Consider the following 25,923-nt stretch of genomic DNA (forward strand, 5'->3'; position numbering starts at 1 on the left):
GCATTAGAATACAAGTAGAGGTGGTCATCGATTTACGATGGGGTTACATTCTGCAAAACCCATCATAAGTCGAAAATGCATTTAATACGCCTAATACACACCTCTGCATGACAGACTGGGAGATGCGGATCACTGCCGCTGTCCACCATTGCGAGAGAGTATTGTTCCGCATATCGCTTGCCCAGGAAAAAGAATCAGAATTCAAAATCTGAAGTACAATTTCTAACGAATGTCTATTCGTAAGTCAAACCATCGTAAATCGGGGACCACCTGTATAACTACACCTAGTACTAATGAGAAAGCTGATGCTCCTTACCGACGCTGAAAAGAGCTTCGATGAAGTCCTGCGTCACAACGGGAACGGGAAGTCGGAAGATTTCATACAGGACCTCTAATAACCCTCTCTGTGTTGGACAACGGGAATCGGAGTTAGAAGAGCTAGTGTACGTTTACATTAAACGCATCATTGATCTGATCTTTTGGGTCATCTTGCATTCATTCATTTAGCTGACGATTTTCTCCAAAGCAACTTACAGTGTTAATCTACCTACAATCGTTTACCCATTTATACAGCTGGGTAATTTTTGCTGGAGCAATTCAGGATAACTACCTTGCTCAAGGGTAGTACAACTGGAGGTTAGATTTGAACCTGCAACTTTTGGGTCCAAAGGCAGCAGCTCTAACCACTACACTATCAGCTGTCCCCAGCTGTGTATCATAGCTATCAGCTGTGTAGACAGGCCTTCAGTCTTTCAGTGGCAGTCATTGCAATCACACAGAATTTAACACAAGCACGGCAACAGATCTTTTCGCGAAGCTTGATGAAATGTAAAATGCTACACCTACCCGCACATCCATGTTTGGTATACAGAGCAGGCCAATCAGAGACTGGATTCCAGAGTTGCCTGGCTTACACAAGTTAATGATTCCTGGAGACAAAAAGAGACAAAGGGAGACACACTAAATTAGTAAGGACGGCAGCCCACAGCAGACTGACTGCAAAGACACCATGAAGTACCGCTGAGGGACACTCGAGTTGTGCGGCTCATAGCAAACCTGTGGAACCTTCTTAAGTGTGTCAATTCTCACCTTCTTCTAGAACTACTACATTCTGTAGATGTGCCTTCAGGGCTAAAGGTACTTCCTGAGCCTACCAGTCAAAAGTAACTAAAAATATTTAAGCAGGGCGTGGAAGGGGGAAAAAAAAGATTCGACTTGAAATAACTAGGAAAAATTTTTTAGAACCTTTGTGCAAGGTTTTTCACTTGTGCACTTTTTCTGTCCATTAAATTCCACAAGTCAAAAATCACCATTTAATTATTGTTGAAATATGACTGCCAAGAAATACAAGAGAAAATGTAATCATTATATTTGTTTACAGCACACAGAGCACAATAATACCACACACTCCTGATCATTAGAATGGCATTAGCTTTGGTTGTTTTGCACAGACAACATGACTGTGTGTCTAACTGAGGGGTATTTAATGCTACAGGGCATGTGGTAGGAAAACCAGTGTACAGATAACTGCTCAGGTTAAAACTGAGCTCCCTGAGGAAGTCTCATCAGAGGCCACCATTGATTGCGTCTCACCTGACCAGGAGCGGAAGGCCGCCACGATGGCCATCTTGCTGGCGAGGAACCGTGCCTCTCTGTCCTCTCTGCAGGGTGAGGGCCAAGGGCAGAGGTTCAGTGAGTGGAGACCTACTCAAAACTAATGCACAGCCAGCAAACAACATGCCCAAATACAAACACACACACACACACAGAACACTAATTATGATGAAAGCTATGGCAAAGCAGGCCCCTCACTTGAGCTGGCCTTCAGCAGTGTCCGGGTTGTGCCTGTAGTGAGAGTCGGTGTAAGGTGCCAGGATTTGCTGAAGAACGAACACAAAACACATTTGTTACTTTCTCATGCAGATCTTACAAGTGGTGACTTGTAGTTCATTAATTCATGAATTCATTACATAATTTAATTAGATTTAAGGGCTAGGAAAGCAGACTCCTACCCAAAGAGTTGCTCAAAATATAGATATCACATTCTCTGTTCTTCGGACTTGGTAAACTCCTTGTCCTTGCTACTGTCAACTACTGCTTCCACTTTCTCTAGGTTCTAAATGTGAGTCAGATGATGTCTCTTTCGCATGAGCAAAAAGGTCATGGAGTGCAATGCCAAGGGGTCATGAGGGGACACGTACCTCCAGCTCCACGTCAGAGCGCACGTATTGCCTAGTGTGTGGGTGGTTGAGCAAGTGCAGGATGGTAGTAATGAGGGCCTCGTTGATGCGGCTCAGCTGGCAGTCGATCACGTTCTTCAGGATGGTGCTGAGGCCCCCCCTCTGCGCCACCACCTCTGGGTTCTTCAAGGCTGAAGAAAGAAAGGATTCGGATGAACACCCTCATCCGTGCAAGAACAAAAACTTCCTACAACATTAACACCAAAAATGAAATTGGCGGGCTGCTCGTTTCTGGATGTCCATCTGTTTACCTACGCATGCCCATACAGGCATAGCCATTACAGTCTTGGGAGGAAAAAAAAGCCTCTTAAGCATGCCCGTGAAAACTGTAACACAATACATTTACCATCTGTGGTGTTTTGAGTGTGTGTTTGTGTGTACCCACCCAGTTCGCAGATGATGGCGATGCACGCCCGCACCATGCGGTCTCGCTCCTGCAACCCATCATTACCCACTGCGATCAGGGAGTTAACGATGGAGCTGGGGAACAGCAGCGCATTCACAGTGATCATCTGTAGGGGGCAGCAGAGAGGAGAAAGCGCAGTCAATGTATTATTTACCCCTTAGGCAACCTTCTTACACTACAATTTCACACTGTGATCCATTAATACTTTGGCATTCTTTATTCAGACATCCTCACACACATTTTTGGTCATTGCTGGGGTCGGCCTTCCCTAAAGACCTGTTCTAAAAACAGTGTGGCCCATTGAAAACGATGTTTACGTTGCGGAGGCAGGCTGGAAAAAGTGCTTCTTCTTTTTCAGCCTATGAAGGGGGTCACAAAAATAGACACTCACTCCGACTGTATCAAAAGAACTTCCTCTGTAAAAGGAAGTCCAGTTAAAGGGACCACCATGAGACACTGTGCGCCATGACACAAAGCATTCTAACGCGCTAACAACTGCAAACCACAAGCTCTTGCTCTACTTGAAAAGGAAAATGTAAAAAAAACATCTACGTGAAAACAAAACCATTGCAAAGCCTCATGTCAGATGTGTAATAGACAAAGTTGACTAGAGCAAAAGGACAAATAAAACAGATGCCAAGCTTACTGGCTTGAGTTCACAAATACACAGACATCGTAAATCAACGTACGAGTGAGGAGATAGCTTACATATTATTAACATATCTCCATTACCCACCTTACGCTGGTCTTTCCCCTTGCTCAAGCATCAAACGTAGCCTGCAACATACTTAACAACTATAGGCTTGTCTCAATCATCCCTTTACTATTGAAAAAGTGTTTGTCCTACAATTAAAAACATGAATAACAAAACTACAGTCTGGTTTTCACCCTGGTCTCAGCACAACAACTGTTACCCTCTGATGCATGTGGACCTTTGTGCTGAAGGTGACAATAAATTGTGATAAAATGGTGCACAGGTTACAGCTCTAAGGTAACCTGTTTGAATCCATGCTTAACTGGTTTATTTCTTCTGCCGGAATAAACTGAGGCACATTATCAATGCCTATAGTTAAACATGCAGTTCCCCAGAGTTCAGTCTCGGGACCAATACTGTTTTCTGTCCATATATGGTACTATTGGGGAGTGGAGTTTATTGTTACCATCTATTAATCCAAAGAGTTTAAAACATACCGACAGCTCAGAATTTAGATTTCTATTTTGTGCAGGACCTGTCCTTTAGTATTTGTCTGACCGTTTGAGATAGAATTAACTAGTACGCAGCTGACGTCTATGTCCAAGGCAACTTATAATCATAGATGCACTACACTGAGCTACTTACAGTTATTGTTCCATCCAAAAAGCATAGCAATTCCACTCCCACTCTCATTTAAAGAGGGATATGGTGAAGACATAATATTAAGAAATTATTTACAGAATGTGTGGGGTTTGTGTGTTTTGTTCATGTTGTATCTGGGAATAAGAGCAGAGAGGCAGCATGTGTATGTAGCATATACAGATGTATTATTAAGTTTTTGTACAGTCACATATTCAAATTGGCTGAGGACACAATGCATGAATATACTGATATATTCATTTTATAAAAATAAAAAAAAAAAAGAAAAGAAAAAAGGAAATTACATAAGTCTGCAGATAGCAGCAATACAAATTCAGTTTGTACCTAGTGCATAAAAGAGGGCCTAAAGGCATAAAATACTGAGACAGGCTGCCAGTGACCCCGTCAAAAATATTTTCCATTTTCCCGCTGTGAAAAGGAACAGGAAGGACTGCAGAGCTCTGTGGTGGCTCACCTTTCGCACCAGTCTAAGTGCCTGCGTCCGCTCAACCTCATTGCTCTGCTGGATGTCGATGCACCTGAAACAGGAGCGCGAGATCAAAAGGCATTCTTAACACCCTGCTCTTAAATGTCCACGCAATGAGTTCTGGATGTATCACTGCACTTTCACGATTTCATCTGAGACGCATCCTTAAGCAAAAAAATTCCACAGAGCTTTCAGTCTTTTTTTTACCCAAAGCAATCAGTGATGAGCACCTTGCTCTAGGGCACAACAGCAGTAACACTCATGGCATTTTATCTATCATCCTGCTACGGTCTGAATACAATTGTCCACAACTTAGCGTTAATATAAGAGCCATTTTTCTTCTTGTTTTCATGACAAATTTATCCAAGCAGGAAGTCTATCGCTCACAACATGGCTAAAGAAATTTGTGGCAGGAATGAATGCAAAGGCGCTTGGGCACACTTAACATTAATATGTCTCGCAGCAGTGAGGAAGGACAAGGCGTCTGCGATGAACACTCCCAAGGGCTAATCTTAATTGCTTCTCTGAATCTGGAGCTCCACAAATGAGTAAAATGTAAATGCACATTCCCTTTGGATAATAAGCTCCTACTAAGAAAAGAAGTAATAATTTTCTCCTGGGCCACGAGGGGAGACCTCACCTGGATATTAGGTAGTCCACCTGGAGTCGCAGAACCTTCTGGAGAATGGTGCTGTCTCGAATGAGATAGCGCAGAGCTCGCAGGCCTGCCGCCCGCACCTCCTTGGCTTCATTTAGGAGAGCCAACCGCAGGCTGGGGTAAAGAGACAGGGGCACAGACACCTTCATGTTGGCTTGGCACTTGTCACGTGTAGCCAAGTGGCGGGTAACCCAACAACACGTGGAATGGAAAACACAATTTTGAAAAAGTACTAAAGATATTAGGGCTGATTTATGCTAATTGCCAAATTCGGGTTAAACAGGTGTAAATACTCAGGAGAGATCAGACACTTCAGCTATTAGTACTGTAGTCAGTTAGCCTGATTTACATTTATTCATTTAGCTGATGCTTTTCTCCAAAGCAACTTATAATGTCAATCTACCTACAATTACTTACCCATTTGTACAGCTGGATAATTTTTACTGGAGAAATTTGGGGTAAGTACCTTGCTCAAGGGTACTACAGCCAGAGGTGAGATTAAAACCTGCAACCTTTGTGTCCAAAGACAGCAGCTCTAACCACTACACTATCAGCTGATTTCAGTCATGTTCTAGAAGGAACAATGGGGGGAAAAAAAAAAATCTCCAAAGGTACTTAAGACATCACTGGTCTATTGAGAACAAACCATGACATGGAGAAAAAAAGAATGTCAAGGCCAGATGGCAAAACAGAAGAGAAAGCTCCACAAAAGTTCCCCCCCCACTCTGACCACACACTGGCTGAGGCCGCTTGTCCTGAATGGGGTCGCTGCGAACCGGAGCCTAACCCGGCAACAGAGGGCGCAGGGCTGGAGGGCGAGGGGACATGCACAGGACGGAACACCAGTCTATCACAAGGCACCCCAAGCAGGACTTGAACCCCAGACCCACTGGAGAGCAGGCCCTGGCCAAACCCGCTGTACCACCGCAGCCCCCTCCCCACCCTCATCAATTAACCTAAAATATTTTAATTAGCTTCCATTTAAATTTCTCATCTTGTGACAGAAAAGAGCTACAATAAAAGTATATTCAGTTCTAAATGTTTAAGTTTATACAGGGAGGACGTATGCGAAGGACTATTAGCGTAACCATTCCATCCGTTAGGATTCGCACCGAGCCTGCGGACCCTGTTTACTCACCAGATGATGATTTCTTCGTATGTAAATCCAAATTTCTCCTCCGAGTGGCCAACACTGCAAAGGAGCTGAGAGACAAAGTTTGGCTCACAGGGATGAAGGCGTAGATGTGTTGCTTCCATCAGAAAGTTGCATTCGACACCCAGAAGACGAGTGGACAAAGGGGCTGCGATACCCGCGCACACACAGCACCAGTGAAAAGTGAGAGTCCACTTGCTGGAGACAAGTATCTGTTCAATACACAGGCAACATGTGTTCAAAGCTTTTCTGCGGCAGTTCCCTGAGGTGTAGGACACTTGCGTGTTGCGTTGCTTCCGCTCTCCTGTCCAGTTTGCCCAACACCGGTGCTGGACAGGTGGACTCGCGCGATTCACAAAGGATCCCAGCTCAACCACTGAAATCAGAAAACTGAACCCAGCAAAAGAACGACTTAAAGACAAAGACTAAGGACGGAGACGCTCCAGCTGCGCAGCAGTGAGCAGACATGTCGGCACAGAATTTTAATACCACTTCACACTCTTCGCCTTCTGTGACCAACCTCGGAAAGGAAGGGACTCCGTGAGCTGGTTGACACTAAGATGCCCAAAAGCTTCTCCATCCCTTCTTCTCTTATATAAAAAGACACACACACACACACACAAAAAGCAAACTGCACTCGCTAACAGACTTTCTTTCTCTTCCTCACTCACACTCCCTTTCATCTCCAGACTCAGACAAAACAGTGCCCACACACACAGCACGGATAAAGATAGCTCAGTACACTTCCAACTCGCATCGGTGCCATGAATGGATTACGCGCGCCCGCGCACACACACACACACACATACACATACAAACAAACAAACGCATGTAGGTCACTGAAGAGCTGTAGGTAGTGTATGTGTTTGCCGGATGTATTATTAACTTTGGTTGAGTATTCAGGCAGTATCAATATATTATTAAAACTTATTAATACAATTTCAGGGACTCCAAATATGTGCTGCTTCGTAAAACAAATTTGTTATAGCTCTTTCGCTCTCAACGGCGTTTTCAAAGAAGTACCTTGATGAAGTTGTTCAGGTGTCCCAGCTTCCGCATATTCGAGACGCCCCGCTGCTTGGCCACATTCTGGAGGATCTCGCGCAGGTTGTCGGACGCCTCTGTGAGGGAGAAGACCGAGAGGAATAGTAACAGAATCCGCCAGTCGCCCTGAGGGTTGGACCCCCGCAGACGGCACGCCGACAACTAAGCGCCGTAAAAATGGAAGATCACCCAATTGAAGCGAGACTGTAATGAGTGGTGCAAAGGAGTCTGTGGGAGACACGCCACTTTCAGTAGGTAGCAGTCACTCAAGGCATCTTCCAGTCTCCCGTGTTATTTTTATCTTAGACGGAATAAAGTACTATTTGTTCCGTATAGCTTGTACGCAGAAAAACGAGACTCCATTTCAGTCCGCTGGTGAGAACTCAAGGAACAGTGGATGTGTGGGCCGCACCAATTGGAACAGCCAGCAACCATCATGAAGGGAACGGGAAATGATTTTGCAGCTTGAGCAGATTTTACAGATGCAAACATATAACCTGAAGGTTGCTGGTTCATCCCACTGCGCTGCATTATTAACATTCGCTTGTCAGTAGAGGGTCGCGATGGTCTGGAGCCTATCCTAGAAGCATATCACACACAGACACTCTTGGCGACTTGGTCACCAGTTCACCTGAAATATGTCTGAACTGTGGGAAGAAACCAGAGCACATGGAGAGAAGAAACATGCTCCACAGAAAGAGCTGGATTCAAACCCACATCTGAACACACAGCCCAGGAACTTTGGGAACTGTGATACTCTTTAGAAAAAATACACACACACGTATATATATCTCCAGCTGTGTTACGGTTATCCATGGTCAGATGGTAAGGTACAAACCTTTAGTCTACACTGGTCCTAGATGCAAGTCCTTTCTGCTGAAGGGAGCTAGTCCAAACTCTCAACGACCATGTAAAGAAAGCAGTTCAGAGGTGTGCTAACTGTCCAGGATTAGCAGAAAAGCGACGGTAAAAGTGAGATTGATCAAACCTGAACCAGTCCACAACCATAAGGAAAGCAGCCTGCAACATACACCAACACTGGAACGCTCGTAGCATCGGTACTCCAGAAGGTGGCTCCTTCGGCAACAAGAATACCTGGCAATCAGTGCGCTAAAAGAACGGCAGGACCGAACCTGATGGTTTAAGGAGAATGCACTCCTCTTACTAGGGGGAGCAGACAGGGAGGTGTCAACGTGGCCACCAAAGCTGCACGGAAGCCGGACGGAGGGGGGCTTTGGGTAGCAGGGCTCCCTGATCACATCCCATGGAGCTTACCAGGGTGGTGGGTGGTAGAACCTCATCTGCAGGGCGATGTCGCAAAGTTGTTTTACACTGCCGATGCGCTGCGCTTTTATTTGTACGTTCGGCAAGATCAGCACAGCAGGAGGGGAGAAGTGACCGACATCCTCCATTCGCGAGCTCACAGCTGACCAGTCAAAACCCCTCCTTCCCACAATAAACCACACACTCACAACAAAAAAAATTATTCTTTCATAACCTTCACACCCTGGCTAGGATGGCAGTCCATCACAGGGCAATAATACATTCAGTCTCACACACACACACACACACACACACACACACACACACTCTATAGATCCTCCAATCCAACTAAAACACATATCTTTGGAGTATGGGAGGAAACCAGAACACCCGTAGAAAATCCATGCAAACAGGTAAACTCGAGCCTACGTCCAAAACACGCAGTCAAGAGGCCACAAGCGCCCACTGGCGCGTCGACCCACGACTGCAACAAGCAGCCATTTGTTTTCAAAGAATGATCCTACACATTACCACTACGTAACAATGGAGAAAAAAAAAAAACCATATTAAGGCAGACACATGTAGCAAAAGTAGCGGAGACGACAACTTATCAGCGGTGACGAAAACACACCGAAATACTCTGTGGATACACTGCTGGTTATATGAGGGGGTTTGCAGACACACACACAAACATACACAGATGGTCACCTGCAGTGATTGAAGCACAAATACAGCACTGGACAGAGATCAGTTTTGAAGGCCATCAAATCTGCAAGGTGAGACGATCTATTTGGACCATCACAAGACCAAGCAGCAAAGCCATACACCAAGGTGTGCTCCATGAAGAAACTGCAGGTGACATGGTAGTCACAGATTTGTAACCTGGAGGTTATTGGTTCAAGTCACAGAAGGGGCCCTGCTGCTGCACCTGAAAATTTGAATTCATAAAGGAAAATAACCTGCTGTATAAATCAGTACATTTGTTAAGTTTCTTAAGATCAGCTAAGGCATAGTTATAATCAACCACCTTCTATGTGATCAACCAGACAGATGTTTATCAGGAAATATATATGGAAATATTTATATTGAAACATCTACTGCTGTCCGTGCAGCACCTGGCCAAAAATAATGTATTAAACTAGAAAAATTCATAAGTTTCAGAACCTTTCTCCTTATAATAAGGACAGTGACCGACTTCTGCTTTAAATGGACCTTAATGTAAAATTAAAAAAAGGGGGGAAAAAAAAGTACAAGTCTTTATCAGGACACCAATGGGGTAGAACAGTTAATATAAAATCCCAATATTAAGACAGACACAGATTGAGGTGCTTCCCAGAAAGAAATTCCATTATCGTTATTATTAGATTTCCATTGAGTCAGTGCTATAGCACCTCATCAGGTATTATGGTCACCAAAAAAAAAAAAAAAAAACAGCAGCAACAGTGGGTTGATACACAGGTTATACACAGGCTGGCCTCAACACTGGGGACATGAAACATAAAATCATATGTTAAGAGCTAAATATGGAAATTTCCAATACAGGAAATTAAAATGCTGCTGTTGCGATTGCATGTTCTTAATCCTCTTCTTGATTCTCACACACACGCACTGTCTGAAATCGCTTGTTCCGAGCGGGGTTGCGGTGAGCCGGGGCCTAGCCCGGCAGCGCAGGGCTGGAGGGGGCACACCCGGGACGGGATGCCGGTCTGCTGCAGGGCACCCCCAGTAAGACTCGAACCCCAGACCCACCACAGAGCAGGCGCTAGTCAAACCCGCTGCGCCACCGCGCCCCCCAACCCAGATCACATTTACTGTCCAAAACCACACTGGAAGCCTTAAAACTGGCCCCTCCTCTAAGTCTGTTTTTAAACTTTATTTATCCTCCCAAGGCAACTTACAAAGTTCCATCAGCTTTACACTGATGTGCCATTGATTGATACAGCCGTGCCTTTTTAGTCAAAGTCAGTTACTATAGTAAATCATGGTAAGTACCTTGATCAAGTGAACTAATGTCAGAACCACGGGTGGGGGGTGTAAATATTAATATGAATATTGATGTGAACAGATATGAGTGCCGACACTGTGACGCTGTCCGGAGTGGAGACCACCCAGGGCGCTGCTCTCTCCTCTCGCGCCCGCTCCAGCCTGCAGCCCCGGGATGGAGCACAGAGCACCGGGGGACAGTGCACGGGGACCGGAGGAGGCGCTGGACGGTATTTTTAGCAGTCTTATGTCAGCATTTGAGGACATTTTTTTTTTATTATTATTATTATTTCATCACTAGGAGCTGGCGGCGGGGTGGGCCGCTAAGGCGTCGCCCCTGGTCAGCAGAGCACATACACATCATGCGAGGCGAACAGCTCGTCGCACCGGCCTCCCCGCCCCTGCCAAACGGAGCCTCCAGCGGCTCGAACCCTGACCAACCCGGGTCGACCCCACTCGGCCCGGCCCCGCGCTCCTCCAGCCTCAGCGCTGGGCGTGCGACGAATTTTCCACAGCGCGACTGCTCAGCTGTCCGCCCGGCCGCCCGCCCGTCGCCCCGGTAAACAACCCGGCCGGCTAGACTCCCCACCGACCTGCAGAGCTCCAGCCTTCCCCCCACCGAACCACAATCAACCGGATCCCCCCCAGACCCCGCAGAGCCCCGGGGCCGCCGAGCCGAAGCGTCTCCGCCCCGCTGAGCGGCCGATCGGAGAGCGGAGCCACAGTGACTGAGCTCATCAAAACAACACGGACGGAGCATCCGCTGGCCGCGTCCGAATGAAGAGCCCGGAGAGGCGCTGTGTGGAAGTGAAATGACCGGCCGCTCCGTGCGCGGCCCGTAGTTCCTCCCCGACACTTTCGCAACAACGTGTTAAAACACAGTAGTAATTGAACGGAGAGCAGAAAAGCGCCCGCTCCTCTCGGCTCGGCTCGGCTCGGCTCCGCTCCTCACCTCTGCTCAGATCGAGCGGTACGTTCTCCTCCCCGCTGTCATTCCGACCTGTCAAAACAGAGACATGGCGCTCTCAGTCACCACGAAAAACAGCACCATCCCGTCGCGGCGGGGTCAGCAGGCACGCACCCGCGGACCGACACTGCCTAACGGCCCGAACAAATGCTCCCGGCTCACCTCGCATCCGAAGACTCCGGATCGGACGGCCGCGGATGCTGCCCGCCATGTTTCCAGGGACGTTCACAACACCGGAAACAACGGGAAATATCGCGAGAGAAAAATCGTCGCCGGAGGTCAGAGACGGCGGCTCGAGACGCGCGCTCGTGGCTGCGGCTTGTTTTCTGCTCGTTGGGTGAGGTAGTGGCTCCATAGCCCTGTTCTCTGGAACCATATTAATACCCTCCTAGTTTTATTTTTTTTTTTTAATAAAAATGTATGTTACGTTTAAAGCATTTAATGTGCTCTTGCGAACTTATAATGAACCTCAATAAAAAAAAAGCAAACGACAGATTGAATCTGAGATTCGCATCGAATACGTCACAAGTACACGAGTTATGAATGAAACTGAATGAAATTTAATCGCAAGCAACAATAGGAGCGAGTGCCTACAAGACTCCACGCTGAACATACGTTTGCCAGCCACACAGGATTTACTTTCAGATTCCCTGCTGCATTCTCTGGCTTGTACACCTTTAAACTTCTGTGTCATCTTACTAATTCTATTTGTCCTTTCTTGTGTTCTTTATCTTAGGCTAAAGGGCATTATTCTTTAGTACACACATGTTGCGATGCACCTGCACACGCAACACACACACCACTGGTAAGGTAACTTGGGCCCTTGGGATATTTCGGGTCTTTTAGCATGTTTCCCTCCCCCTGGATACCTGACCAGGCCCCGGCCTGCTGCCAGGTAGTGGTACCTTGAACCCGCTACTCACCTCATCCCCAGCCATCTTGATGGCTTCCCTCCTCTGGAGCCTGTGATACCCAACACACTAGATACCCATACAGTGTCTTCCCTGCAATGTTCCCAGAGCTCCTTCGATGGTCACGCACCTCGACCTCCATCCTCCGAAGCAGCACCGCTCCACCAGCTCCTCATTGCCGCCCACCTTGACATCTTCTCATGGGACCGTAAGGTTCGAAAACACAGCTTGACTAGCAGCGTGTGACGGCAGGACAATCTCTGACCTTAGAGATACGTACACCAGTGATGCTTAGCGGGAGCTGGAATTTCCACCACGCAAAATCAGCCATCAACCACAAGTCTTCACACCATCACCAGGAGCCCTGAGTGGCACTGGGTGCTAATTCCACCGCCCCCTTATGCAAAGATAGACTGGCAGAATTAAACCGTGGTGAAATCTTCAGATTTATATGGTCAACTCAGCTCCACGATAAGCCCTTGTGACTGGTTGTAAAAATAAACAAAAATAAAATAATATAAAATCCCAGACACTACATGCGCTGTTACTTTTTCTTTCAGCTTTGCTTCGGTCATGACTTTCAACGGACACATGATTTAAATTATAGTGATCCCTCGCAAATTGCATTTACGACCAAGATGATGCAATTCATGCCTTAATTTTTCAGTGGGCATTACTGTCTATTAATTATTTTATGTGTTTTGAGTCGTTTGAAATGTATGGGTTTGTAACTAGGCAGTGCACTGAGACACATGGTCCAACCATCGCAGACACTGTCACATAGTGGACAACTGCAGTACTGCAACCATATGTGCCAATCCATCACACACACACACACACACACACACACACACACACACACACACACACACAGAGTCTGAAACTGCTGGTCCCGAGCAGGGTCGCGGCAAACCGGAGCCTAACCCGGCAACACATGGCACAGGGCTGGAGGGTGGGGGACGCACCCAGGACGGGACGCCAGTCCATCGCAAGGCACCCCAAGCAGGACTCGAACCCCAGACCCACCAGAGAGCAGGCCCCGGCCAAACCCGCTGCAGCACCGCACCCCCCAACGGACCATCAATTCAGAACTAAATTAAACCAAGAATGACAATTCTAAAGAACAAAATCATGCATATTTTCCCATTGATCCATGTGTACAATTTCTATCACCATGTATCGTGTCAGAGTGACGGAGATCCGCAGTCAGTCCTACGAAGCGCAGGGAAAAGGTAGAGCATACCCTGTATGTGAAACCTACTTATCACAGGACACAGACATATGCACACTTTCAAAAACAAACATAGACCAAATTAAGGAAAACACTTTGGACAAAGGCTGATGGTTTATTTCAGCGAAAAACATAATTTCAGACCCCTGGGTTAAAGTTATCTAGTTATATCTAAGCAAAAGTACAAATATACAATGTGATCCCAGTGACTTTCGATACTATTCAGTATATATATAACACAGTCTAATTAATTTTAGTAAATCTTGCACAACATTAATTCATTCCTTGCAAGGAATCAAGGATGCAGTTAAGACAAATTATTTTCTGGCCCGGACTCCTGAAATATGAAGTGTTAAAGAGCAATAGTAATTTCCTATTCACATTCTGTTTTTAACTGCAATTCTCTATCCTTGGTTTTGGCTAATGCTTGCCTTATTTGTCATACCATATAGCTCGGTTTGCTTATCCTCGCATGGCGTAAAACTGCCTTACGACACCAAGTATCAAAAAACAATAATGACAGTAATAACATTATTTTACTGCAAGATATATTAAAAGAAGAAGCTCCCACTCAGTCGTTGTCATAGATGCAACCTGCAAAACACAAAGAACGTAGATTATAATTAAGTATTCTATTCTTATAAATTGAGCAGCTCAGGTCATGTTTGAAACTGGACGATTAATGACACTAATTCCCTGCACCTCTGCATAGGGTGAACTTCATATTCACAACTTATATCAACAACTTGCAATAAGGACACTGCTTTTTGTCACACACCTTTCTGTTAGTGTGTGTAATTTCTGCTTATTTCCATATTGTGCTGTATGTCATTCCCCTTGATTCGGCCCCCAAAGTTGCAGAGAAAAACGTACCTTCGGTAACGTCATCATAAATCTCATTATTCCTGTTTGGTATGAAACAGACATTTTTCTGTTACGAAGGGAATCTCCCAACCCACTTAGGACATTTAAACAGGACTTTAAAGACATGTTTTCCTCATGACCACAGGGCAACATTACAAACATATCATGAAAAACACTGAGTAATACTAAATCATCTATCATAGCAAACAGACCAATTATAAATATCTGAAACTTATTAGTCATAGGAATCATAAAAGTATTTCAAAGACATTTCCTTCCAAAACTCAGATGTAACAGTAGGAAAGATATGTAGTAAAACTGTACATAGTTTATTTTGATTGTATTTAACTTTATTTTTCCAATTCAAGCTTGTTGTCCTTTACAAGCCTCAGATATGGAGAAATAAGAAAATTTATATATCTTCTGTCCTGAATTTCTTTTCTGCTTTGATTTAAAAAGTATAGTACAGAAAAGAAATGGTTTGCCATTTTAAAACGCTGGAACAACCAAAAATAAACATGGTAATTTACAAAATCAAAGAGATTCCACTCACATTGGTACAATGTTGCTCGTTGATATATAGCCAACTACAAAAACAGAAAGATGAAAAAATTACAACTTTGTGCTTGGCTTTCATGACACTAATAAATTGTTACCATGGTGATGTCAGTTTATTACTGTGACATTCTTGGCTATCTGCTGTATTATTTTTTCAAAAGATTGAGTGTTGGGGTCTTGGCAACTTACACTTCCCTTCCTGGTTGCGACCAATGAGCTTGTCGTCCACAGGTTTCACAATGACATCAATGGTCTCCCCCGGCTGAAGCGGGAGGTCCTTATTTCCCCATTTCTTACACGTCAACACAGGAATAACAGACACCTGGTAGAGCACTTGGATCATGCCTTCAAACTGTTAAGTGGAGAGCAGTGCGAAGGGTGTAAAAATACTGTGCAAGATATTTACTGTTGAACAGCAAGGTTCATTAGAGGGAACTGTTTTGTAATTAGGTAATATTAAACAGAATAATCATGAAAAAAAATGACCATCTCCAGACTTTACTACCTGTTCTAGCAGACCATGTCTGGTTCACTGTGTTCAGATAAGATGATTATGGGTACCTTGCAGACCAACGGGCTAACCCTAGTAATAACGTGGTCAAAAACAAATGGCCCACTTTAAATTTTTTCCTGAAGTCCTTCTCTTCCTTCTCCAGCTTCTTCTGCCTCTTCGGATCCCTTTCTTCTTGTTTGCCCTTGGACTTCCTCAGCTGGGGACTGAGAGCGATCAGACCTTGTGGGATTGCAGTTTAGAGACATGGACGAAGTGCAGTGCTTTTATCCTTAGAGCAAGATACTGTGCTAATGCGTGCAGGGAACAAGACAGAGAGTCCAGTGGAGTGTGAAAAGTGCAGCGTATGACCCCAACCTGGACCAGGTGACTTACCTGATGATGGGCAGAGGTGGAGGAAAATCTGGGGTGTCAACATTATCATATAATTCATTACTTTCAGCTGTTGGTGGGGGACCAGAGGCAGCGGACAGTTTGAAAAACAAAGCAGTATATGTTCTGTACACAGTCATCTACAGTAATAATAATAATAATAATAAGCAACAGTCATCTACAACAATAACAACAATAATAATAATAATAATATCAGTAGCTATCTGTAACTGGTTACCCTTTAGCTATTTATAAACACAAGATATATCAACACATTAAATTTAAAAAGTAATGAATATCTCTAATAAAGTGCAAGAACATTAATGAACGCAGAAATACCTTCATCGAAAAGAGGGGGCGGTCTGGGAAAAAAAAATCAGACATAATGGTTCTGTAACAAATGTGATTTGTCGTAACCGTCTAACTCATTTCTTTTTATGAAAGTACAAATAAATAAAATTTGTAAAATTTCGTTAGTTAAAAATGCAATGATCTCTGAGAACAAGCTTGTTCCCCCTTTCATCCCCTGTCTGAAGTAAAAAGGTAGGCTGACGGTTATGAGGGACAAATTAGACAAATTAGAAGAGTTTAACCTGAAGGATTACACACAACCTCTCCCCTTGGGAAGTGACAAAATTAGGATTAAATGATGAGCAAATGTATTGCTTGTGTAATTGATCAACAGAAATATGACCTGGATGATCTCAGCAGATCTATACAGAACAAGTACTAATGAAGTGTAGATATTGATGGTGAGATGTCTGGAAATGTCTTCTGACCCTTTATGAGAGAGGATGTGATTCATTCCACTTTCCAAGTTTTCTTTTTTTGTTTATTGCTCTCAAACCCATTTAAAACACTAAATAAGTAGTACCTGATATAGTCATTTAAAAACTCAGTTATGCTGTGACAATTATCAACATATTCCTTTTGGTGGAAAAGGAGGCAGATCTGGTGCTTCACAGCTCAGTGTGTGGAGTTGGCATGTTCTCCACATGTTCTCGTGGATTCCCTTCAGGGCCTCACAGAAATCAAGATGACAGCATCACTGCCTATGTCTTTCACTCCGCGAAGCAAGCAGACACTATGCCATTAGAGGCGCTGTGCAGTGCTGTTAACAACTGCTTGATCCCTGTTCCTGCTGCAGTACCCTTGAGTAAGTCCGTACCCACAACTGCTCCAGTAAAAATTACCCAGCCTTATAAATGGGTAAATCACAGTAAGTAGCTTCGCAAGCAAATCTGTAAACTGCATTGAAGAAAAGAATCAACTAAATGATTTAATAATTGCAGAGAATCTGATATTTCAGTTGTGACAGCAGATTTATCTGAAGACTGTGATTGGCTGAGATGGTCTGTGTGATATGGAGTGGGAGGTATATCGTACACAGCGGTTTTGTTACGCAAGAAGCGGCGTCTATGCCTTGCAGTGTGAAAGACGGGCAGAGAATGAAATGCTTGCAGAACTAAGGTGGAAAACAGACATAACTCGACATGTAATGATTCTGAAGAGTAAGTTAAGCGTATGAAAAGAGTGTGTGTAGTCATAATGCGCTCTAGGGGTTTTGATGTACGGCACCCTGTTATACGAGAGCAGAGTTTACTTTGCGAAAACTGACGAGTTCTGAGTCTTCTCACCTTATTGTTTCGATATCCTCATACACTTCATCAGTGTCTCCATTCTGCAAAAAAGAACCGGAGAAAAAGTAATCGCTACAAGATCTAATCTGAAAGATTTCCCTTCCGATATTAAATTTGAACGATGACAGTTTTCCCACTGTTCAAAAGCACATGGCAAATTGGAATTTAATCAGTGACACACAGGCAACAGTGGGTGGCAGTGTCCTTTAGGTTAATCTCTGTCCCTCTGTGTGTATTTCCAGTAAGAAGTTTGTATGGTGGGGGGCACGGTGGCGCAGTGGGTTGGACCGGGTCCTGCTTTCCAGTGGGTCTGGGGTTCGAGTCCCGCTTAGTGTGCCTTGCGGCGGACTGGCGTCCCGTCCTGGGTGCGTCCCCTCCCCCTCCGGCCTTACACCCTGAGTTGCCGGGTAGGCTCCGGTTCCCCGCGACCCCGTATGGGACAAGCGGTTCCAAAAAAAAAAAAAAAAAAAAAAAAAAAAACGTTTGTATGGTTGGAATATAATATATTTGCAGTATATGCATTTGAATATATGCAGTATAATATTCTTGATTAAAATCTAGGTACCTAGGAGCTGGTAGCTTAACAATTGAGTTGGAAACACTCTCAAAGGTTTAATTACCACCTCCTGCTATAGTACGCTTGAGCAAGGTACCATACTTACCCTAAACTGCTTTGGTAAAAATACTCAGCTGGGAACTTTTTACACACACACACACACACACACACACACACACAGGCTGAAGCCGCTTGTCCCAGACGGGGTCACAGCAAGCCAGAGTCTAACCCGGCAACGCAGGGCGCAAGGCTGGAGGGGGAGGGGACACACCCAGGATGGGACGCCAGTCCATCGCAAGGCACTCCAAGCGGGACTCGAACCCCAGACCTACCAGAGAGCAGGACCCGGTCAAACCTGCTACGCCACCGCACCCCCCAGTACTTAAACACTTCCCTCTGATGAAAAGTGCCAGCTAAATAAATAACTAAGTTTCAAACCAGGTTACAGCAGGTCCACTAGGCACTTTTATTCTGCCGCACAACACGCTTTATGAGTTTACCCTCTGAGCGAAAGTGCGCTCCAGCCGAACTATGAACCGACCGGTAGAAAATGAGGAAATGAGTTCTGTTCCTTTATCCTTACAAACTTTCAATGTCATCTTCCCTTTTTCGCATGTGGTTAAACTGTGTTATTACAGTGGCCTGATCTAGCAAACAGTCTCACCCAAACATACCTCATGTTCTGTTCTGGGACATCCTGTAAAAGAGCAAGACAACACATAAGGAACTGCTGTTAAAACTGCATTCCTTGTTTCTGAGAATTGAACATAGGTGGAATTAACATTCAGTTTTATTACCGCCACTTCTAACGCAACATCCAAAGTGAAATAGCGTTAAAGAGGCAAAAGTTAATTTAATAAAATGCTTGAAGGCACGCAAAATACAGCAGCCGCTATAGGAAAGAGAACACATTAAATTTATTCATTTAGCTGATGCTTTTCTCCAAAGCAACTTACAGTGTTAAGGTATTTACAATTGTTTACCCATTTCTACAGCTGGATAATATTACTGCAGAAATTTAAAGTAAGTACCTTGTTCAAGGGCACTATAGCCAGAGGTGGGAATCAAACCTGTGACCTTTGGGTCAGTGCTAACCACTACACTACCAGCTGTCCATGGTGGTCCTTTGCATATGCTATGGGAAGGGTGATTATCAGACAAAAAAATTCTCTTTTATATCCCGGAAGACAGTCTAGCTCATTAATCGGCTGGCTTCCGAAGACTTTATGGTTTTGTTTCTAAATAAGTCCCGACTGCAGCCATTGAAACGCAGTTACTTCACCCCATCTTGCTCACATCCCAGCTACAGTCCCCCACACCCCCACAAGACGGGGTTAGGAAGTCTCACCTGCAGAGGGTGGGTAGGGTGGGAGCTCCACGACCCCAACATCATCGTAGCTGCATTCTTCTTCGGGATTAGATCTGAGTGCAAAGGCACGGCAAAACGGGTTTCAGAGCAGTCTGTTCACATCCTTTCCACATGAGTTATTAGAAATTCATTTGCGATTGCAGTGTGAAAATATGACACTTTTTCATGTTTTATATCACTGTCTGTGTATCGGAGGGGTGCGGTGGCATGGCGGGTTTGGCCAGGGCCTGCTTTGTGGTGGGTTTGGGGTTTGAGTCCTGCTTGGGGTCCCTTACGATGGACTGGCGTCCCGTCCAGGGTGCGTCCCCTCCCCCTCCAGCCCTGCGCCCCGTGTTGCCATGCGTCGCTCAGGACAAGCGGCTGCAGGCATTGTGTGTGAGTGTCTGTGTATCAACCTGTGTTCTTGTGCACGTTCTCAATTCACCTTATGCCATATTTAGTTTGAATAACACATGATTTCAACCAAAGGGACACAGCTGGAAAGCGAAATTTTTACACACGGGGAGCAGGTTGTATAGTGGTTAGAGTCCCAGCCTTGCAGGGTTCAAATCTATGCTGCAGCTGTTGTACCTTTGAGCAAAGAACTTACCCTGTATTGCTGTATTAATGACGTCTTGCTGTTCTTGAATTTTACAATACTGTAATAATTGAACTTCAGACTACAGCTGTTCCCCTTCTGTGCTACAGGGCTACAAGTTTTCAGCCAAAAACATATGAAGTATGAGAGCAGCGCTTGTTATGGTCATTGAGTTCACTGGTAATGCGATGACCTAAGAAATTTTGCTTCCTGCAAGAAGCACCGAGCAACATGCTGTGGCCAGTCACAGTGGGTTTGGGTATCATTACTGACATTTACATGTTATTTATTTATTTATTTTGCGAACCCTTCTCTAAATCAACTTACAACATTAAGCCACCTACAATGTTTTACCCTTTTATACAGCTTGGCACTTTTTTACTGTAAAAATTTAGAGTAAACCCTTGGTTCAAGAGTAGTACAGCAGGAGGTGGCATTCGAACCCGAGTCCTTTGAGTGTAAGGTGGCAGCTCTAAACATGACAGCACCCAGTGCCCTGAACAACTGAGGTGCAGTAACCTCAGAATGGCCAGAATGGTTGTGTTTATGTGTGTACCGTGTTGGGGGTGTCGTTCACCTCATTGCAGGAGCCTGAGAAGGGAAGCCGGGTGTCAGCGAGGGCAAGGGGGGCATTTTAGGAAGGCTGGAGGGAAGGTTTGGAGGAACACGACCAGTCCATTTCAGCTGAGGGTCTATTAAAAAAGAAAAAAGACACACACAAATATAAACACAGAGCTCCAGAGATCTTCATATATTTACTACATCACCATTTACACATATTTTCATGACAGACCACTTCTGTTTTATATTCTTTCACAGAATCAGCTCTGGACAATTTTATTCTTTTAAGTTTGGTCGTCCCGCTCAAGGGCAAGCCCCGATGCATCCGTCTGAGAGTAGAAAGCAGAAAAGGAACTAGAGCGACGGCAGCGCTGCCATTTCTGGCTGCGCATTACGTTCACACATCATTATTTCCACCTACAGCTGGTCAAGTTTCAAAGATGTGCAGCTCAGCGCAGCTCAGCCCTTGGGTTTCAGCCTGTGGCCCTGAAGGACACCAGCATACAACTACAAGACAGGCTTGTCGTGTCATGTCAGACATGCTGCACATTACATGTGGCCATTTACACAAGCGCAGCCTGTTGTCACACACACACACACACGTCTGAAACCGCTTCCCCCAAGCCGGGCTGCGGTGAACCGGAGCCTAACCTGGCAACACAGGGTGCAAGGCTGGAGGGGGAGGCGACACACCCAGGACGGGATGTCAGTCCGTCACAAAGCATCCCAAGCGGGACTTGAACCCCAGACCTACCGGAGAGCAGGACCCGGTCAAACGTGCTGCACCACCGTGCCCCTATTATCATACATTCAACCCTTTTGTACAGTTTAAGGAGACGCAGCACAGGTGTGCAGGACAGCTGAGAAGATCATCGGGGTCTCTCTCTACCCCCCATCACAGACATTTACAACAAACGTTGCATCCGCAGAGCCATCTGCATTGCGGATGACCCCACGTACCCCTCACACAAACGCTTCACCCTCCTGCCGTCCATCAAGAGGTACCGAACCACTTGGGCCCTCGCGGCCAGACTGCGGAACAGTTTCTTCCCCGATGCCCTCAGACTTCTCAATACCAAGGGACCAGACTGACACCAACCCACACGCACTCCACTGAATAGCTGATGCTATTTTCCAAAGCAACTTACAATTACTTACACATTTAGACACCTGGGTAATTTTAGCAGAGCAACTGAGGGCAGGTAGCTTGCTCAAGGGTGCTACAGGCAGAAAGAGGGATTGAACCCATAACCTTTGGATCCAAAGGCAGTAGCGCTAACCGCTACGCCACCAGCCACCCCCTCTTTCTTTTTTTTTTTTTTTTTGCACTCTTCATTCTCCTGTACTGACCAACTGTATTTTTTGCTGCTAATTAGTATGGTTATATCTATAATATTTATTATTATATCCCTCCTACACACACATACACATCCACAACGCCGATAACATCAGAGACCAGAGACTAGCTCCGCATACCTTGCGCGCACAAACACACACCCCTTTCAACTGCGAATACACCCAATCTACCTCAGTAGGACTTTGCACATGTACCTCTTCCACGTTTACATAGCGCACTGCACACTTTATATACAGTACATATATAACTTACATTTACATTTATCCACTTAGCAGACGCTTTTGTCCAAAGCGACTTACAACGGATACTACGTAGTGTTACTAGCCCGCACACCTTACTCACCAAGATGACTACATTGCTAGATACGCTACTTACAGGGGGTTACTCATCCATGCATCAGTGAAACACACTCACACAGTAAGGGGGAACCTGAACAGCATGTCTTTGGACTGTGGGAGGAAACCAGAGCACCCGGAGGAAACCCACGCAGACACGGGAAGAACACGCAAACTCCACGCAACTTCTTTTCTTGGATTTTTGCACTAATAGTAATTTTTGCAAATTTGCGATTCACGCCTTGTGTTTTCTTTCCTTATGTCCTTACAATGTATGTCACAGGCTGCTGAGAGGATTCACAGAGGAAGAATTTCATTGTATGGTGTAACGAACTGTTTGCTGTCCACATGACAATAAACTCTGGAATCTTGAATCTAACATCTTCTGTTTTTTACTGTTTGCGTAGGCAGCTTTATGTTGTCTTTTTTTACGTAGCACCATGGTCCTGGAGGAACGTTGTTTCGTTTCACTGTATACTGTACCAGCTGTATATGATTGAAATGACATTAAAGCCACTTCGACTTGACTTTAGGTGCTCTGAATAATACTAGCGTACAAACTGTGCCCTCTGCCTAGGAACGAGACCCAGTTGTGTGCCTCTCAACGGCTGCCGAAGCGTTAACCACTTTATCAACTTTGCGTGAAGTGTATCTTAAAGTGAGGGAGACCGTTAAGAAACTGCGATGTCGGCTCCGGGGTCACTTTCCGGGTCACAATACTACTACACCACAGCAGCAGCCCGTAAGGTCTTAGAAAACACCCAGCTGCAAAAAAGGGTACATAAACATGAATGTTGCAGTCAGCGTAGCTTCGCAGTCTGTCATCTATGCAGCTGCAAGGGATTCTCAGAGCTGAAAAAGTGAAAGAAGCAGCTCCCTGTGGTGGGACACAGGAACAGGGCACACTTACCATCACTCTCCGACCCTTTGACCTTTGTGAACTTTTCCAGCTGCACCCTTGGGGGTCTGTTTGGTTTTGGGGGAGGCTTGCCCAAAGCATAGATGGCTGGTAGGAGTTTTTTGGGAGGGGGAGAGGGGTCATCCACAGGCCCCTGGACATCAGGCTCAAGGGCTTTTTCAGACAGGCTGGTCATCTGTGCTATTAAACTGGGTTTCTTGGTAAATGGGGGATTTGGGAGACCTGACACAAGGGGCACCGCGGTTGTCTGTTTGCTGTTCCTGCTACTTTCACTGTCGGTATCTTTTCTGTCCAGTTTGAAGGTGTTCTGAGCTCCCGCCTCTTGCATCTGGGCCTTGGTTACCGCAGCTAACGTCTTCATTTTGGAGCCGGGGGTGAGTTTAAGGGTGCTGGGGTGGTTATCGGCCGCATCCCTCTCACTTTTTGATTTTCCTGCAAACAACAGGGGCTTGGATGCTGCAAGTGGTGATTTAGGAAGCACAATGGCATTCAAAGAGGGCTTCTGCAGTAGAAGTTTAGGAAGCATGGGTCCTGCTCTAGGCTCCAGGGACTTCGTTTTTGAGACAGGTTTGGTTTTCTCTTGAGTGTTCTGAAAACCACCTTCCAAACAGCTCTCCAGATTTGCTTTCTTATCCTTGATGGAGGAAACTATTAATGCAGAATCAGTCCCTCCACTGGGGTATGACATGATGACTAAACCTCCACCTGTAAACAGCGAACGTAGACATGGCCGATAAAAGAGAATTAAACACTGAGCTGTTCAAATGTATTTAACATGAAAAGCTCAATTGCTATGTTGGAAATACATCCTGAGTATTTATTAATTTAGTATTACAAACTGCTTGTCAAAACAGGGCTTAGTTGGAACCAGTCTCAGGAACAAGGGGATGCAAAGTCATAATACATCATACACTTGTCTTGGGATGAAATTTGAGTACATTGAAGAGATTCATAAAGAAAAATGCACAGTATATTTACAAAAAATAAATGGTATATAATTACTATCTTGACATTGAAACATGGAGGTGCAGAAGATGATACCTTGATTATAACATCTTGGCAGGAAAATGTTGTAGGGCTAGAAATGATAAATTCATTGACTACTGATCATATTTATATACATATATATCTTTGAAATGAAAGATATTGTCAAGAATTGTTTTCTTCCCTACGGTTATTCAGAGCTAGAGCTCACATGCAACGTGTATAAAAGCAATCCGAGAAGAAAGATATTTAAAAAAAACTGAAGTCCATGCAAAAGGTAGATAAATATTCAGGAGAAATTTAAGAATCGCTGTAACATAATGAACAAATTTGGTAGACCCTGTAAACAAACTCACATTTCATTGCTATTGAAGAACATGTGTACAAATTGCCCTAGTGCATTTATACACTGGAAACAGGGTACACACATGTATCTTGTGTAAAGTGATCCCAATCCAGGGGTGTAAAAAACTGCAATGGGTTCCTTATCATGGTGTAAAAACCAGGCTATGGGTAACTCAAAGGTTAACGACAAAAGCTCCTTGGTACTGCTGCACTAACTATGAATTCTTACTATAAATTGGTGCAGTAAATACCCAGCTGTAGAAATGCATGAAAAACTAAAGCCCCTTAGAGAAAAGCATGAACAAAGTTAAATGTAAATGTATGAGTGGTGAACATAATTGATCCAAACAGGCTCAACAGAACTAAAATTTCAGAAAGACTAAGCCCTGCACCTCAGTATTTAATGTGGCACTGTTTAGCCTACTGTATTAATGATCAAATTACACCAAGATAAATTTCACCAAATTTTAGCTACAGAATACAACACTATGCTATGCTTACAGTTTAAGGTCATTCGGGAGCTTCCTGTGCATATTTAGCAAAATTGCAAATTTAGAAAGTTTAAGCAATATACAATGTTTATATTTCACACAATCTACTTGTTTAAAAGATATGCAAACCAAGATATTCCAATTTAATGAAAATTTGCATAAATATAACATATAATGTTCCTGAAGCTAAATGAGATGATTTCAATGGTACAAACAAGTGTTTCATTCATACAAAGTAATAAAAGACAGCAGAAAAAGCCTCACACTGACAAAAAGCACCATTTCAATCAACGCCATTCAGCAAATAATTAAAATGACTTACTTATGCCAGGAGATTTTATTTAAAAACAACAGATATCCTGTTTTTGATACACTATCAGAAGCGGGTGCACAATGAGGCTACTGACAACTCGTTGTCAGACAGGAAATTATTCCCAATAGAAGCGCTACATACATATGTGCGATGAAGTTATTAAAAGCTACAGAGTGCAGGAAGTGAAACCCAACGTAATTGACAGCTAGCAGACACAACCCAATTTAGTTCTTTATATGTTTGCTTATGTACATAATTGAGGAGTTTTTCAAGTTACTTTATTTTACACATAAACCAATTAACACAGCTGAATATATACAGTGTGCGGTGGCGCAGTGGGTTGGACCGCAGTCCTGCTCTCCGGTGGGTCTGGGGTTCAAGTCCCGCTTGGGGTGCCTTGCGGCGGACTGGCGTCCCGTCCTGGGCGTATCCCCTTCCTCCTCCGGCCTTACGCCCCGTGTTGCCGGGTTAGGCTCCGGTTCCCCGTGACCCCGT

The 25,923-nt window shown here is 44.7% G+C and overlaps 2 protein-coding genes across 3 annotated transcripts in view; both read right to left on the reverse strand.

Moving 5' to 3' along the window:
* LOC108938113 (rapamycin-insensitive companion of mTOR-like) overlaps nt 1–11,787 on the reverse strand; it is a 34,391-nt gene extending 22,604 nt beyond the window's left edge. The window contains exons 1-12 of one of the 2 annotated variants that reach the window (XM_029259457.1): nt 11,697–11,787; nt 11,520–11,567; nt 7,301–7,398; nt 6,263–6,327; nt 5,107–5,238; nt 4,455–4,518; nt 2,626–2,752; nt 2,202–2,371; nt 1,813–1,880; nt 1,594–1,661; nt 847–929; nt 317–404 (exon numbers count right to left, since the gene is read on the reverse strand). In XM_029259457.1, the coding sequence (XP_029115290.1) occupies nt 317–404; nt 847–929; nt 1,594–1,661; nt 1,813–1,880; nt 2,202–2,371; nt 2,626–2,752; nt 4,455–4,518; nt 5,107–5,238; nt 6,263–6,327; nt 7,301–7,398; nt 11,520–11,567; nt 11,697–11,745 (1,060 nt within the window). In that variant the 5' untranslated portion in view covers nt 11,746–11,787. The remainder of the gene's footprint in view (nt 1–316; nt 405–846; nt 930–1,593; nt 1,662–1,812; nt 1,881–2,201; nt 2,372–2,625; nt 2,753–4,454; nt 4,519–5,106; nt 5,239–6,262; nt 6,328–7,300; nt 7,399–11,519; nt 11,568–11,696) is intronic. The other variant, XM_029259456.1, reaches the window with a different exon arrangement.
* Nucleotides 11,788–14,247: 2,460 nt separating this feature from the next.
* LOC108938009 (FYN-binding protein 1) lies at nt 14,248–25,735 on the reverse strand. Its single transcript, XM_018758271.1, has 13 exons — nt 25,438–25,735; nt 23,287–24,000; nt 20,701–20,815; nt 19,526–19,599; nt 18,852–18,874; nt 17,619–17,662; nt 16,321–16,343; nt 15,985–16,051; nt 15,716–15,815; nt 15,288–15,450; nt 15,094–15,127; nt 14,550–14,581; nt 14,248–14,270 (listed from the first exon to the last, which is right to left on the reverse strand). Exons 2-13 carry the CDS (start codon nt 23,981–23,983, stop codon nt 14,248–14,250), a joined length of 1,395 nt encoding a protein of 464 aa, XP_018613787.1. The 5' UTR covers nt 23,984–24,000; nt 25,438–25,735.
* Between the last annotated feature and the right edge of the window lie 188 nt (nt 25,736–25,923).

The sequence above is a fragment of the Scleropages formosus genome, chromosome 17 (genome assembly GCF_900964775.1).
Source record: "Scleropages formosus chromosome 17, fSclFor1.1, whole genome shotgun sequence".
NCBI classification, from domain to species: domain Eukaryota; kingdom Metazoa; phylum Chordata; class Actinopteri; order Osteoglossiformes; family Osteoglossidae; genus Scleropages; species Scleropages formosus.

Excerpts from the sequence above, each read along its gene's own strand:
- LOC108938009 (XM_018758271.1), bottom strand. The coding sequence starts at position 23,983 with ATGTCATACCCCAGTGGAGGGACTGATTCTGCATTAATAGTTTCCTCC. Across the intron at positions 16,344-17,618 it reads GAGGATATCGAAACAATAAG|ACCGCCCCCTCTTTTCGATG; the intron begins GTGAGAAGACTC and ends TTTTTTTCCCAG. Across the intron at positions 14,582-15,093 it reads ACGAGCAACATTGTACCAAT|GAATAATGAGATTTATGATG; the intron begins GTGAGTGGAATC and ends CATACCAAACAG.